This window comes from Chiloscyllium punctatum, chromosome 32, assembly GCF_047496795.1.
Source record: "Chiloscyllium punctatum isolate Juve2018m chromosome 32, sChiPun1.3, whole genome shotgun sequence".
NCBI classification, from domain to species: Eukaryota; Metazoa; Chordata; class Chondrichthyes; order Orectolobiformes; family Hemiscylliidae; genus Chiloscyllium; species Chiloscyllium punctatum.
The window spans coordinates 52,814,918-52,831,279 of record NC_092770.1 but is presented as its reverse complement, the minus strand read 5'-3'; the positions used below and the strand labels follow the sequence as shown (position 1 = coordinate 52,831,279).

The window sequence follows — 16,362 nt, the reverse complement described above, 5'->3', positions numbered from 1 at the left end:
ATAAAGGATGTAATAACAGAATAGTTTGAAATATATAATTTGACCAAATAGAGTCAGCATGGTTTCATGAAGGGGAAATCATACCTGACAAAGGTGATGGCCTAATGGTCTTATCATTGGACTGTTACTCCAGAGAGACCCAGGTAATGTTCTAGGGTACAAATCCTGTCATGGCATACGGTGGAATTTGAATTCAATAAAACTCTGGAATTAAAAGGCAAATGGTGACCATGAAGCCTTTGCCAATTGGTTGGGTAAACCCACTGGTTCACTAATGTCCTTTCGGGAAGAAAACTGCCAACTTTACCTGGTTTGGCCGACATGTGACTCCAGAACCAGAGCAATGTGGTTGACAGCCTTCTAGGCAATTAGGGACAGGCAATAAATTCTGGCCCATGAATTAATTTTTAAAAAGGCAGGATAGCTAAAAGGGAAGCAGTAGATGCAATATATTTGGAATTACAGGGGCACTTGATAAGGTACCATGCATTAAGCTACTTACTAAGCTAAGATCCCATGGCTTTAAAGGTATATTAACATGAGTAGAGGAGAGAGTTGGGGTAAGGGGAGCATTTTTGGAATAGTAACCTATAACTAGTGGAGTGCCACAGTGTGGCATCCTCAGATATTTTCTGTATATATTAATGACTTGGATGAGGAAAGTGAATGTACCATTGCCAAGTCTGTGTATGACACAAAGAGAAGTGGAAAGGCATATGGTGAGGATAACACAAAGAGTCTGCAGTAGGACTTAGATGAGTACCAGGTCATACTTTAAGAATGAGATGAGGAATTTCTTCTGTCAGACGGCAGGGAATCTGTGGAATTTCCCAGAGATCAATATTCAGGCCAATTCTCTTTTTGTTGTGAACTAGTTGGCCCATTAGTCCATTGGACCAAAGTTGTGCTGTTTATTTTTACATTGAATGAGAGTTATTAGCACTGCTGATCAGACAGGTGTCAGGGATCGCTTACTGGGATCATCATTTACTGGGATCAGTATCCAGTGATGTTTCACTGAAAGCTTCTCTAAGAATGGTCATAGTGAAATAGTGAAATAGTTTAAAAATGCCAAATGATCTCCAAACCTGTAATGGGAAGATTAGGGTGTTCAGCAGCAGAAGCAGTGCTGCACAGTCCTGGGTTGTTGTTACAAAGTTTTTCCACCTTCTTAATTTTTCTCTATTGTCATCCGGAGGAAGACTTTAAGCATGCTTCACTTTTTCAAATGTTGATTGAAACAAGTCCTCGATTGGAGAAGCAAATGATGCATTCCTTTCCCAGCTTTCTGCACTTCAATCATTTCAAAATTGCTCAACTTCTTTCCTCCCATAAACCATTCCTGCACTCAGCACTGTTGCAAATGCTGTTTAGTGCTAAGAAATTAATGCAAAGGAAATTCCTTTTAATCAGGGGATAATGGTAGTTCGACTTTCATTGGTCTAATCAATGTAGAAACTCATGGCAATCAGTTTGGTGTTTCACCACCATTGAAAGCCTCAGTAAAGCCCTTAGTCCTGTGCTCAATGATTGTTTATTCCTTTATTCAGAGAATTATGGTATTAGCTTAATGAACTCAGGAGGTCATGATGATAATTTTGGTGTATCACACTCTACATCACATAGCTCCAGTTGGATTATGTCTATCTCTGTCTCTGTCGCACACACACACACAAATAAAAGATGGTATACAGGATATAATTTCATGTTTACAGTTGTTACAAAACTTGGAAATATTGCAAAGAGTAGGGATGAAATTAAATAGCCTGCAAGACGAGACAAATTGAAAAATTAGGCAGAGAAATGAAAGATGAATCTTAATGTACATAATTATGAAGTGAAACAATTTGGAAGAAAGAATAAGGAAAACAATATAAATTAAATGATACAATTTTAAAGGGATAAAGAACTATAGACACCTGGGGATATTTGCAGAAATCTTTGAAGGGGGCACTACAGGTGAAGACTGTTAAAAAGGCTTGTGGTATTTTTGGCTTTTTAATCATTGAATAGAACAGAAGAATAAGGAGGTTATGCTGGACCTTTTAAACCTAGTTCAGCTTGAAGTGAAGTATTGTATTTAAATCTGAGTGCCACACATAAGCAAGATGTCAAGGCCTTGGAGGTGACATATAAGAGATTTATTAGAATGAGACCAGGGCTGAATAAATTAACTCATATGAAAAAAGGCCTTAACGCTGAAGTTGTTTTCCTTAGACCAAGAAGCATAGGAACATTAGAACAGAAGTAACATATCCACCTCCCCCAACTCCCCACCGTGTCAAGCCAGTTCTGCCATTCAACTAGATCATAGTGGAAATGTAACATTTACTTCATATATCTATCTTTGTCATAGATCTGTTGATATCTTTTAACTGATAAGAATCTATCAATCTCAGTGTGAAATTCTGCAGATAGAGGAGAAGGAGGTACTGAGTTCCTGTATTCTCCTCACCTTCCACCTATAAACAGACGGACTTACTTTTGAAAAAACTGCGGTAAGTTTACCAAACCCTGGATGGCAACATGCATCATAGAGTTAAACCAGGAGTATTGTGTATTTACACATTGAAACCTGGAGTGGTCTTCACACGTCAAGCACACAAGGAAAGCACAGGAAAGGACAGAGTTTTAATTATATGATTACTTAAACCAAAAGTGCAGTTCATAATTCATGTGCATATTAAAGTGTTGTGTGAGAGGTTACCTGAGCTCAGGATAAAAGTTCAGGTGCATCCACAAGCCTGAAGACAGGAGTTGCAGAATTCTTTCAAATTGGGAGATGACACAGCAATCTGATGCCTGTATACTGGGAAACAGTCTGCCTGCCAGGAAATCAGGAAATCTTTCTAGAAACAGAAGCCTGATGCCATGCCTTCTGTTGTTGGTGTTATACAGACTGCCCTGGATATTAAACAAACACTGATCCAAAAGTTCAGTAAGGTCTAACCAAAACTCTTCAAAATGCAGTGGAGTTTCATCATGATGCTGCCATAAGCCATTTTGGTGAACAAGGGAGGTTTTATCTCTCTGATCAAATTGAACATCTTTGGGGTCAATTGTTGCTTTTCACCCTTTGCAGGCATAAGACGTTTTGGTATATCACTTCTGTTATCAATCCTAGCTGACAGTCAGAGGATTGATCCTCCCTTTACATTGTCCACACAAGTAATAGGTGAGAAATTCCCAAAGGTGATCTGCCTTGCTTTGGCCTTCTACAATCCATGATTAGAACTTTTGCTCAACTTGCAAGTCAGGTGGTGCGTAGCCATCTTAAAAGTCCTGCAAAGTTCATTTTCAAAACAAGAAGCAAAGTACAGCTTTTGAACAATTTATAATGTATTTTATGATAAAATTAGCAATGGATTTATCATTTATTGTTTGTGAAAGAGGGTTCTAAACTTCAACCAGCTTTTGTGCATTTGCTAATTTCACACATGTATCACCAAACTCTTATTTTGTGGCTGTGCTCCTTTGGCCTATACTCTTCAACCAGTATAAATATTTTTGTCCAATCTATCCTACCTGTTCCATCTTGTAAACTTCGATCATATCTCCTCTTACTTTCTAAATTCAGGTACAATAACCCTTCTTTATGTAAACTCTCCTTTTAATTTTACCTTTAGGGTCAACCTAGTGAATCTACAAAACCCTACTTCCAAAACCAATACATCCTTCCGAGTTTGCAGAGCCCAGGACTACTCTCGATGTGATGTGACCAGGGTTTTGTATAGCTAAAATGTGACTTCTAAGCTGTTGAATTCTATTCCTCTATGAAAGCCAGTATTTAATTAGCATTCTTGATTATTTTCTGGAAATATTCTTGATATTTTAATTACCTGGATCTCCTTGTCCCTCTGTGTCTCCACTGTTTCCAACTTTTCAGATCTACCTAACTTTGTTTCACTGTAAATTTGGATATGGAACTTTATATCTTATAATTTAAGTGATTAAAGAATGCAATGATTAGTTGAGGCCTGCACAGATCCTTTCAAACTACCACTTGTCACATCTGGCAAATGTCAGTAATTGCACATCATTCCACTCTCCGCTTCTATCTGCTCAACCAATTCCTAACAAAATTAATATCTTTTTCTTCAATTCCCTTTATTTCAATTTTAGCTATCGTCTCAAATTAGGGACTTCACGAAATGTTGTCTGGTAGTCCCAAAGTCAACATCCACCCCATTATCCAGTTCTTCGGTCACCTTTTCCATTCCTTCACTGTCAGTGGGTCATAAACCTGGAACTCCCTTCTTGATAGCACCATTGGTGTACCTACACCTGATTTCGAGAAGGGATGGACCACCACCAGGGGCCTCATCATCATCACCTTTTCAAGGGAAACCAAGAATGGACGATTACTACCGGCCTTGCCAGTGATGACTACATTCATCAAAGAATAAGAAGAAAATTCAATCAGATTTGTCAGGAATGACCATAGTTTTGCAAGACCAGCAAGGCGAGGAAGAGAGTTGACAGAGGAATTCAAAATCATAAATGGTTTACAGGACAGTGGCATGGAATCAGCACAAGAGATTATTAATTTAAAACAATTAATAAAAAACACCCGAGGAAGCAAAAAAAACACTGTTCCAGGTATAGCAGAGAGAGAGTAGTTTTGTTCTGGAATGCAGTCTTGAACGAGTAAAGGAAGCTGCATCAATAATAATATCCTAAACAAAATTGGATAACACTTAAAAGAGAAAAATACATGCCTTTGAGGAAAAAAATAAGGTAACATAATTGTTTAGATAATCTCTCAAATCACTAATAGGTTGAATAGCATCTGTCTGTACCATACCAATATTCTATAACCATGTGTAATGCTCTTATTTCAAAGGAATGGAGATGGGTAGATGCATGGCTGATGTGAGACATATCATATACAAGATGCAGCCTTGACTTGATATCTCTGAACAACTCCCATTAACTGAATGATGAATTCTTCCATCACTTTGACAGACGAGTGTTCAACAATAAAAAAAGAAAAACAAAGACTTCTGGTTTGGTGTCACCCCACATGTGACATTAAGCCAAGTCTTGATTTGCATAACCAAGAGCAAATATTGCATATGAAGTCAGTGTTGGAGTGTTCGATGGAGGCAGTGGCTTCTACATTCCCTGCTCAGGGTCTACTGTAGTTCTTTCCTCTTTATCTTAATACAATTCAGTCTTTTCTGTAGGTGAGATGTGCTATATGCTACAAATTGTTCGCCCAGTGATTTACTGCTGCCCTTTTCGACACTCACGGGATGCTCAGAAACACAGTATTGCCTGAGAACCCTTTTTACACTGCTCTTGAGACAGTTTAATTTTCTCGAATAGTGTGGGCTCCACAGTTGGATGTTTTGTGTTTTCAATAATTTATCGGGACTAAATGGCACATTGGCTGCTTTAGAAGAATAAAAATGATTACTATTGCAGATGACTTATGATTTACTAATACTTTTACTGCAGCTAACAGTATCCCAGAGGGAAGTTATGAAGCCCCATGATTCAGAGTTTGAAAACACATTCACAACCATTACTTTGTCCAATCCTCTTCGTTTTACAGAATTCGCCCCCTTGGTGATTTCATTTACAAGATTAATAACTCGGTGGTATCTATAGCGGAAACCCGCCTTCAGTTTGCAAATGAGTTCCCAGAAATAAAATGACACTTTCCCTCGAGAAGGTGAGACGGCTGGGGAGCACAGATATCTAACCTGTATTTTTAAAACAAAAACAATTGGATAGAGACTGAAGTCACCTTGGTCTCGCTTTCCAATCGGGAGAATGGGTAGTTTCCTCTTTAAAAGCTTAAGCAGCTATTAAGATGGACAAATCGCGAGTTAAACAGTTGGAAATGTAAATAGCAATTTCAACAGTTGATTGCTCTTCATTGAAAACGCGGATTGTAGGTCCGGGGGAGGGGGTGGGGGGTGTGGAGGAAGAGGAATGAAACAAGAGGGATAAAACGCTTTCTGCCTTGTTGTATTGTACCGCCACTGGTTTAGAGGCCTTTCCCAACACGATAGGACTGATGAATGAAGCCTGATATGGCTGAGCCCTCCTGTGGCTTCCCATTTAATAAATCCGCACATTCCGCCCCCCCCCCCCCCCCAGAAGTGAGCCGACGTTTCTGTGATTTTCACGCCTTTCTCCCCGGGACAACTCTTCAATCGCGCCATTCTTCCTTTGTGTGGAGGTAATGAAGTGCTCTCTCTGAAAGCACCGGTCTCGATGGCACCCATTGGGGTGGTGATACCAAACTCTGATACAAAGCGCTCACTCAATACATATGTATTTATATAATGTGTGTAGTTAGATGGATGATAAAACGGTGTTATAAAGAGTGTGTGGTTTATATTGTGGATTTTTGTTTTGGTTTTGGTTTTAGCAGCGGGGCTATGGAAATGCAATGCACCATATTTTTGAAGTTTGCCACTTTTATTTCGACGTCTTGTCGAATCCTGAATCATTCACTCAACAGATGTCTTTAGTGCAAAAGTTGCTCACTGCTGTGATTCAATTTTTGCAATCGGCTTAAGGTGGCGTGTCTCCACATCCCCTTTATTCTATTATGAGGAGAAAGGCTACATTTAACGTGTATTATCGCCGTAGAAAAAAAAGAATATGATCTTTTTGCTTTTCATTGTAAAACCCACTGTGTGACTTGAGTGGTGTATCAGGGCAGCAGCTTGAGGAAAGCTGCCCAGGAGGAAAGTTGGCCAGGAGGAAAGTGCCCTGACATGCCCAGCGAAGCGACACAATGCGGGGTGGCTTCAATGTGATGGAACCCCATCTGCTTGAGTTCCAGCAGATTAAAACATCTCTCTTCCCCAGCCTCGTCCCATCTTTCTGAAAACGTCCGTGTGTTACTGGCAGCTTTGATCGACCGTGCGTGCATTCCCATCCCCACCTGTAGCCGACCTGCACCGTCCAGCCGCCGCCGGCAGGAGGCGCACGGCTTTAAGAGTGGCGGGAGTGGGAGGCGCGCTGCTGGCGTGGGAAAAGCAACATTGGGAATGGTTTGGTTCATTCATTCATTCAGCACGCATTCTTCAGCGGGTTTACACACACATTCTGTCCGCATTGTGTACACGTCGCGCAATTAAAATTAATACCTTATTACTGGTACGCCGGTTGCTATGTACATGTAACCCTTGTTTAATAAAGTCGGGACAGCGGCTTCTGGATGGACTTGAAGCTTTTTAAAAGGCGTCCCTACACAGGGCGAGGACGGAACAAAATCACGTCCACATAAATTGCTGCATTTCTCCAACGTGTACGTTTGCCGGTGATTTCTGTTTTTTTTTTGCTGGGTGTTTCGATTTTAAAAACTTCATTCTTGCCTATCACTCTCCTGAAAGCATGCGGGATGTGTGCAAATGGAGAGCAAATTACATTTGGTTGAATGGTTGGAAGGGCGGCGCGGAAGCACGGCCAGGGTTTGTATGTATGGATGCAATTACAGCACCAGAAGATTCCCCCACCACCTCCCCCCTCCCCCCCCCTCCCACCTCCCCATCACCCCGTCCCCGTCAGCGCTCGACACGCTCCGAGGGAAACCTGCCAGACTTGTGAAAATAAACTGAAACGGCGGCTCCCTCTGATCTCCGTAAGGGCTTGCAGTGAAACAAATACCCTGGTGCAATTTTCCATTTCAGTAAAATAAACAGACTGCAGTTCCACCTGCATGTGGAAACCGCTCCAGCTAAATGGATAATGAGGCTTTAATGACAGGGAAGAGGACAATATATATATTTGCGATTTCACTTTCCAATCACCTTGTTAATTGGCTAGGAAAAGAATTACACTCTCCACGAGACGAAGAGGAACTCAACCCCCTTTTTGTTTGGAAACGTAGGCACAGAGTTCCCCTTTCATCTCAATGCCATTATGACTGCTCCGGATCAGCAGTGATTGGACATGGAAGCAGCATGCTACTGGGCGCAGAATCTCCAGTTTGCTATTTTCACTAACGAAAGCTCTTCCTTCCTGCCATTCCTGATGAACGCTCGAGACGTCGACTCTCCCGCTCCTCGGATGCTGCCCGACCGGCTGTGCTTTTCCAGCAGCACACTCTTCAACTCAGCTCATGGGGAGCTCCTAGTGTATTTAGATGGCTGCTTATAAATCAGTATCCGGGCCAACTGAGGCTTGTCCTTTTGCCCTCCGTTCCCCTTAGCTCGTGTACACAACCCATTGTCACATTAAAATCACTGGGTAAGATGCCACAAGAAAAATAGTGATACTCGCTCGGTTGGACACCTACCCCGTTAGTCGTGCGCCTTCTAAGCCGATACATTGTGGGTCTACTAGCTCAGCAATGAGATTGGGTGGGATACAATTTCTTTTGGTTAAACATTAGCCTTACCTAGAGCATCCCCAACAAAAAGCGGTGTCCTCGCCATCAATTCAACCCGCCTCTCGCCGGTATCACATTCAACCAAATTGCTTTTGTGACCTCAATATTATTCAACCCCAAACTGGGCTTCCACTCTCCATCAAGAAAATACTTTCACCCTGCCTCAAACACTCAGCTATGCCTGTATCAACGATAAACTAAACAATCACAACTCATCTATCTCTTGGTCTCCCAGTTCCCATAATTTAAACGTCAACCTATACGGACTGTTTTATTCATACTCTAGGCTCAGCTTCATCCTTTTCCCTCACCATCGGGGGTGATGCTATGGCCATCTCGACCGTACGCTCCTCGTCACTAGCACCACGCCAACATTAACACCCGCTTTCTGAACAACTCCTTTGGTCAAAGTTAATGGGGTACCTACTAACGTTCTGGCTCTCCCCGTGGCTCTGTTTCTTCATAAGAAACAGACAGTCCCCGAAAACCTCGATCCAACTCGTTTTCAGGTTCAACAGTTACGATTAAACACCTGGATCTTAAAATGAGGCAGGGATCAGAACACTTCGCTAGTTGAGACAAACCCGCTCACTTATACCTCAATGGACCTTAGACTAACAACAGATCCCTTTGGAACTTTAACAGGTCGGAGAAGAGCACTTGTTAATGTTTGCTTTGTTGACAACTGAGCTGGAACAAAAAAAAAGTCCTGGGTAGGAAGTTAATTTGAGCCGAAATTTTAAATTCGTGACGATTGTAACTTTCACTAGTTTCTGAAAGATGAGGGAAGCCATGCTCTTGTTTCGTCACCGAATTTGGAAAGCACAAAAAAGGTATGTTCATAAACTAACAGCCAAGCGTCCCAGTTGCGGTGAACCTACAATCAATGGCTAATCATGTCCGCAGAGAGCACAAAATTAATGACTTGAACTCATCGCTAAGATATTTGATCTAATATTCATCACGGGGGGAAAACAGTCGCTTTCATGTCCTGACTTTTTTTTCCCGAGATCCAGCCCTCCCCCGACAAAAAAAGCAGCAAATAAAGCGGTAACTTTGACAACTTGTTTGTATCTCTTACCAGTATCGATCTGCGTTCGAAAGTTTTCGTTCATCCAAATTATTGGAGATTTGACAGGAAGCTAGCAGAAAGATGAAATCGTGACTAAGATGGTAAAAAGGGCTTAGCATTCACAAATACCACTTAATGCACCTACAGGGCTGTTTATGAGAGTGTTGGAACTTCATGTTATAATACTTGTTTGGAATTTAACCATATCCCTTTGTTCTGACCTCAAGAACCCCCCCCCCCCCCGGTTGGTTGTCAGGGAGATCGGAGTTGGACACTGGCGCCTGCCGACTCGAATTGGCTCAGCGCTGGAAATTCCTCACGGACGGATTGTGAAATCCCAGCAGTCGTCAGGCTAACGTAGAGGAATCACAGGAGGGAAGAGATACGAGGAAGAGAGGAAGGTGATAGGAAGGTGGTGGATGCCAGGAGGGAGAGAGGTGCCAAGCAAATGGTGAAGTCGGCAGCCTGGATCTGTTAGCAGTAGGGAGCTATGAGGAAATAGCTGGAGAGAGATACCCAAACCCCATCCACCTCCCTTCCTGCGCGCCCCCGCGCTTTCCCCTTCCCAGCCCCTGAACGCGCGCTTCTTCAGGCCACCACCTCCCCCCCCCCCCCCCCCCCCGGACGCGCGCACAGGGCGTTTGGAGGGGCTCGCGCACGTCTAGAGTGGGAGCCTTTCTCCTCCCCCCACATTCCAGACCCCGAGCTCGCACGCGCGCGCCTGCCAGCAGTCGCGACGTGACCGTGCGAGCGCGCCCCCGCGGCGCTCCCCCCCGCCCCCAACCACCCTCCACCGACGCTCCCGCATGAAAATGAGGCTGTCAGCTGGTCAATGTCTCAGTCCAAACGCGTCTTATCAAAGAAACACTCAGCATCGAATCATATCATTATGGGCACTGTTTGTTTTTCATGGCACTTTTGTTTGTTTTTCATCCTGTTAAATACTTGTCGTTCCTTGGGATCTGGGGCGCTCGTCGGTAAGAGTTCCGAAATATCTACCTTCTGACTGTGTGTGTGTGCAACCGTTTCCTTTCTGAAAATTCTGCAAAAGGGAAATTTCACTCTGTTTAATTTCAGCGAGGAGGGTGTGAGTGCTTGTCAGTGGGGGGAAATGTGAGGAGCTGCCAGTGAATGCAGGTTTGCGGTCTCCCTTTTTATATCGTGGGCTTTTGATGGAGTTTAACAGTTAGATCTACTCAATATGTTCAAATCTGTAGCTAACTATAAACCCCCCTTCCTTTCTCTTTGGCGAGAAAATGTTCGTAACGTCCAGAGGTACTAACGCGCGTTAATTTTTACTTTTATTTCTGGTCAAGGGACAAAATAAAATACCTGAGTGAGGCACGGAACAAAGGAGCTGTGGCCGGTTCGCATTTTAATGCTAATCTGCGACTCCTTTTCAAGTTTTTTTTTGTAACAGTTTCTGCGTCATCGAGATTAATAAAACATTATTTTTGTGGTAAACGCGCTCTGCATGTTTTGGAAACCAACTGTGGAGATTTCCTTTTGAAAGTTTGTGTGCGGTCGTTGAAAATTGTTGAATTTCTCTGCGCGGTTTGGTTAATGAGAAACCTCGGACACACGATCGGCTTGAGTTTTTTTAAAAAAAGTGTTATGTCTTTAGAATCTGACAGACCTGAAAGATACGCGAATGAGTACTAAGGCATTCTACTTGACAAGGTATACCGTGTAAAAGCCTTTGCAAAAGTTGCATGAATTAAACTGAGGGAGTTAATCTTCACACAATTCTATGTTGCAATCATTAGAGGAATGAAGAAACAGAGAAGATTTCTTGCTTATTGCTTAACACATCGCGGAGTGACTCCCTCAAGCCGAAATGAAAAAAAACCTTTTTAGACTCATTTAAAGTAATTCTGAAGGCGATGGCAGTGTCAAGGATCCCAGCTGTCAAGTCCCTTATGAAAATAGCACTTGATAATGAGTCAAAATATGACACGGCAGTTTTTCTTTTCCGCTTGGCTGCATCCATCTTCTGCTGGAGTGCACTCTCATTTAGCTGAGACCAGGGTTTAGACTTGACTGAGTCGGCAAATTCAATTGATTTTCTTTTTTATTATTTTTTCTCTTCAAAAAAAAAGGAGAGTGGTTGTTTCCGTAAGGGCTTTGAATAATTGTCTCTGAATAAATGAGGTCGTACCCATTCAAGACTCGCGTAGCATTTTAACGCTCATTAAGTTGCTATTATTGTCATGTAATGGACCATTGTATTCTACTAAATGTAGTATCAATGAACCCTACAGACAGATCGAGGCTATTTTGCTTTTAAAACGTCCATCGCGGCAGAATTATTGAGATATAGTACAAAACGCGCGTAGTTTGGTACAATTTTCTGTGTAGTATCCTCGTATTTACTTTGGCCGTCAGACTCGGGGAGGAACTGTCTGACTGTGTCCCAGACACAGATGGATCATTATACCGTGAATAAATCGAAGACTAGTCAAGTGCCAGTAAATAGAGCCGCCGTATAGTCCAGGGGCACTAGCATTAGTTACATCAAGGCGCATGCGACAGCTCTCCGTCAACTTCCAATACAGACCAAATTCGAAAAAGTCTCGACCGATTTTGGTATTCTTTTCAAGACCGACTCCCAAATCTGGAGTCATTCTTTTTTTAACAGAAATACTTAGCAAGTTAGTTTCACCGTGCGCTGTAGTTTGATGTAAAAATCAATGCTCTCAAAAGTTTGAGATTCTCTAATTCCAAATAACTGGCCCGGGGTTTGTTTTAGTGCGCACACCGTCTCAGGGGTTTGTTTTCGTGCGTACACCGTCTCAAAGCGAGAGTAACCCCACCTGTCATACCCACCCAGGCCTTCTCCAGACACCAAACGCTCAGCAGCAAGGGCTTGAAAATGCCCGAACCGACTCTGCTGTAACAAGGTCAGAAGTGGGACTGAGCGAACTTTGACATTGTGAGGCCGTAGGTCTAATGATGAAAACAGAAAACCAGAAAAAAACATTCGCTCGTTTGTTATCGCCGTCTCTGGCCACGAATCAAACGGATTCGAGCAGAAATAAAGTCACTATTTAACGCAACGTTGCCTCTCGATGAGCTCCCTACTTCCTTCCAAAGTTCAAGGTGCGGTAGATTTGGTCAGAAAGAGGCCACCTTCGCAAGAACAGGGGTGAATTATTTTTGTCTCTCTCTCTCAATGACACGAAGCCCCCTCCGGGGTGGGGAGGGGTTGCCCGCTGGGTGCTGCCGCTGCAATGCTCCCCCGCGGTTAACAATGACATCGCGCTGTCACAGCCATCACTCACAAGGCTTACATATGATGCGCCCATCCGTTTGCAATATTGGCCCCATGGGATACTCCAACCTCGACAAGGAAGCGGCTTTGGCGCATTACAGACCACGTTCCCCCCAGCCCAGCAGACTGGGATTGCTAACTTGAGTTTGGACAAACCAGAATCTGTACACACGACTTGTCTACTTCTGAAGGAGAGGCAGCAGAATGTGCGAGTGGTCAGCAGCTTTTTATGTTGTTTTGAAAATAAAATGCATTTACATTTAAAGTGCAGGATTGTTAGCTTTTTAAAAGTTCGTTCCGCTTTTCACCAATTTTTGATTCAGCCCCAATGTGTTTTTAAACAAAAAACATTCGACATACGCAGTTTGTTTCCAAGCTGCTATTGATTGGAAGTGTACTTCTGGGCGGATTTCTCTGGCAAATTGCGTCAGGTATATCCAAATATGTTGGAGTCCAATTCTCGTGAATGCGATGCCACAAAGTGAAGAGGTTTTGATGAAGCGATGCACATCTCTGAACGAAAATCTAAATTAGCCCAGTGTTGGAATTTGGGTATTTCTTAACGATGTTTGGTGAAGGTTTTATTTCAAGTAACTTAAAATGTCAGCTTTGACTTGCTATAGTTCCGGGCACTTGGTTAACAGAGCCCCAAGCCATTTGTTCACCTTTGCCAGCTTGGTCCTGAGCCAGGGCGCCTCTCAGCCTTCCTGGATGATAAGGGCTGTTCCATCTGATCATTTCTTGCTGTGTATCAGCCAAACTCATCAACTAAAGGCTGTCACTGTTAGTCCGGGAAAGTGTCCATTCTATCCCCCGAGAACCGAGTAAGGTATCTGACCGGTTTCCATGATTTTGAGATGCCGGTGTTGGACTGGGGTGGACAAAGTTAAAAAAAATCACACAACACCAGGTTATAGTGCAACAAGTTTAATTGGAAGCACTAGCTTTCGGAGTGCCGCTCCTTCATCAGGTCGTTTCCATGCCGTTTTATATAACCGCAGCACCAGTGTTATTCACTATTATCGGGTATGGCGCCGCCAAGCCAAAGACACATTCTGTCTCTAGCACAATTGAATGAAACTCTCCTGCATATGAATATCATGATGGTGGGTTTATAAGCCACGCATCTCAAAGAGTGGCAGACCTTATCTTTTTGGCTGCTTACAACAAACAAACATACCGACTACCAAACCCGCTTGATCTTTCAAATACAGTAGACACAATTCTACAATTGGACTTGATTTGCTGGATAATCCGGAGTAGTAAAGAATCACATTGATAACAATTGGAATTGACAGTTGAATTAGCAGTATGGCAACTTGCATGTACTGAAACTATATATAGAGAGAGTCATAGAGTCATAAGAGATATACAACATGGAAACAGACCCTTCGGTCCAACCCATCCATGCCGACCAGATATCCCAACCCAATCTAGTCCCACCTGCCAGCACCCGGCCCATATCCCTCCAAACCCTTCCTATCCATATACCCATCCAAATGCCTCTTAAATGTTGCAATTGTACCAGCCTCCACCACAATCTCTGTCAGCTCATTCCATACATGTACCACCCTCTGCGAGAAAAAGTTGCTCCTTAGGTCTCTTTTATATCTTTCCCCTCTCACCCTAAACCTATGCCCTCTAGTTCTGGACTCCCCGACCCCAGGGAACAGACTTTGTCTATTTATCCTATCCATGCCTCTCATAATTTTGTAAACCTCTATAAGGTCACCCCTCAGCCTCCGACGCTCCAGGGAAAACAGCCTCTCCCTATAGCTCATATCCTCCAACCCTGGCAACATTCTTGTAAATCTTTTCTGAACCCTTTCAAGTTTCACAATATCTTTCTGATAGGAAGGAGACCAGAATTGCACACAATATTCCAACAGTGGCCTAACTAATGTCCTTTACAGCCACAACATGACCTCCCAACTCATATACTCAATACTCTGACCAATATATATCATAAACACACACACACACCCAATTTGTAGTTAGAAATATCATGTACACGTGCTGTGCCTGTTTCAACTCCAAAAAATGTGTGACAGCCTTTCAGGGCAATGCTTTGACCAATTGGAGTCAACCTGTTTGGTTTAAAATTTAAACAAAACCTGACAGTTAACTTTCAGTCATCATTAACCCAAGCATTTTTCATGGCAGCATTTCAATAATTCAAGTGTACTTGGAAATCAAACAGCATCCTCCCCTCATAACATAGCATAAATGTTGGTTTTCTCTTTAAATTAGTATTCTTCCAAGTTGTGCTGAGTACGAGATGAAAAATTTCGACAATAGTTATCGAAATGTGATTGTGTTACTTTGCACATTGAAAAATACAAATGTTGTTTTTTGTTTTAAGAGGAAGAAAATTAAATCAGTATGGAAGTTTGAATGAATAGTAGGATATGCTGATACAGACGACAAATCTGGGGAAGGGTTGTGTGGAAAGTAAGTACTGGTGTAGGTCAGATGGATCAAATGGCTCACTGCAAAGTCACCAAGAAATAACATAGGGCTAAATTTCTGCATGCTGACTGTGCAGGATGCTTCAAGATCCACTCCCAACTCCAGATTGAAAATAATTTTGCGCGCTTGTAAAGAAAAAAGGTCAAGTCAGTGATGCAGAGAATATCATGGTTATTGGTTACTAAGCAACCAATATGGACCACTGCAATTGATCTTATCAACTTTTTTAAAAAAATGTCATGTACACCAAAAATGTGACTTGTCCTTTTAATAACTAATGCTGCCATTGTGTCTCTGTAATTTGATTAAAATCTCAATGACGTATCTTTCTGATCTGGTTCTAGATGTGGATGAATGTGCAGTAGGAACAGATGACTGTCACATCGATGCAATCTGTCAAAATACGCCTAAATCCTACAAATGCATTTGCAAACCAGGCTATAAAGGAGATGGGAAGCAATGTGAAGGTAAATTGACTTCATCATGTGAACATCTTTCTATTCAAAATATCAAATAAATCCCTCTAACCTCTGGGATTGCAAATTATTTAAATTCGTTGGATATATTGTAAATCTTGCTCTCCATTTCTTGTCTGCAATCATTGCTTTTGAATGAACTTAACATTTTGGCTAAAATTTTCACTTTTCTAAACACATTTTATAACCTATTCCTTAGTCTGCTGGATGTAAAATGAAGCAATTGGCTTTGGTATCCACTGTGAAATTTTAGAGTCTATCTCGGAATAGAAATGTTCTTTTCAAGGATTCTGAAGCAGCCCCTTCTGAACATGCACAAACATGATGTTCTTGATCCAGGTGAGGCTGTCTGGGGGAGAAAGAGAGGAAATGTAATATTTACCTGGTGATCCAGAATAATGTTTCAACTATCTCAATTCCTGAGATCCTTAGCCTTCTAGTCTAAGGATAATGCTGACAATGATCAGCAACTCAATTTCCCATCGACTGTCATGTTTCCAAAATTGTTTTCTGATGTACACATTAAAAAATACCTTTTTGTGATGTGATTTTCCTTGGAGATTAAAAGTTTGATGTGAAATGCCCTTCTCTCTTGATCTCATTGCGTGTTCAAACTTATTTTAGGAACTTTATGTTTTTCTCAGTGCAGTGCTTCTGCAATTATTTGCTTGCACTCGATATACAGAAGAGAGTTCCAATATTTTTATAATGGAAAAGAATG

At 42.2% G+C, this 16,362-nt stretch overlaps 2 protein-coding genes across 3 annotated transcripts in view; one reads left to right on the top strand and one right to left on the bottom strand.

Annotated features, from left to right (window-relative positions):
• The window catches only part of ttll12 (tubulin tyrosine ligase-like family, member 12), a 98,542-nt gene extending 88,666 nt beyond the window's left edge, over nucleotides 1–9,876 (bottom strand). Inside the window, exon 1 of the mRNA XM_072552387.1 lies at nucleotides 9,435–9,876. The gene's annotated coding sequence lies outside the window, so the exon portion shown is untranslated. The remainder of the gene's footprint in view (nucleotides 1–9,434) is intronic.
• A 341-nt stretch (nucleotides 9,877–10,217) lies between these two features.
• Nucleotides 10,218–16,362, top strand: part of scube1 (signal peptide, CUB domain, EGF-like 1) — a 274,231-nt gene continuing 268,086 nt past the window's right edge. Inside the window, exons 1-2 of one of the 2 annotated variants that reach the window (XM_072552384.1) lie at nucleotides 10,218–10,402; nucleotides 15,510–15,632. In XM_072552384.1, coding sequence (XP_072408485.1) covers nucleotides 10,258–10,402; nucleotides 15,510–15,632 — 268 coding nt within the window. In that variant the 5' untranslated portion in view covers nucleotides 10,218–10,257. The remainder of the gene's footprint in view (nucleotides 10,403–15,509; nucleotides 15,633–16,362) is intronic. The other variant, XM_072552385.1, reaches the window with a different exon arrangement.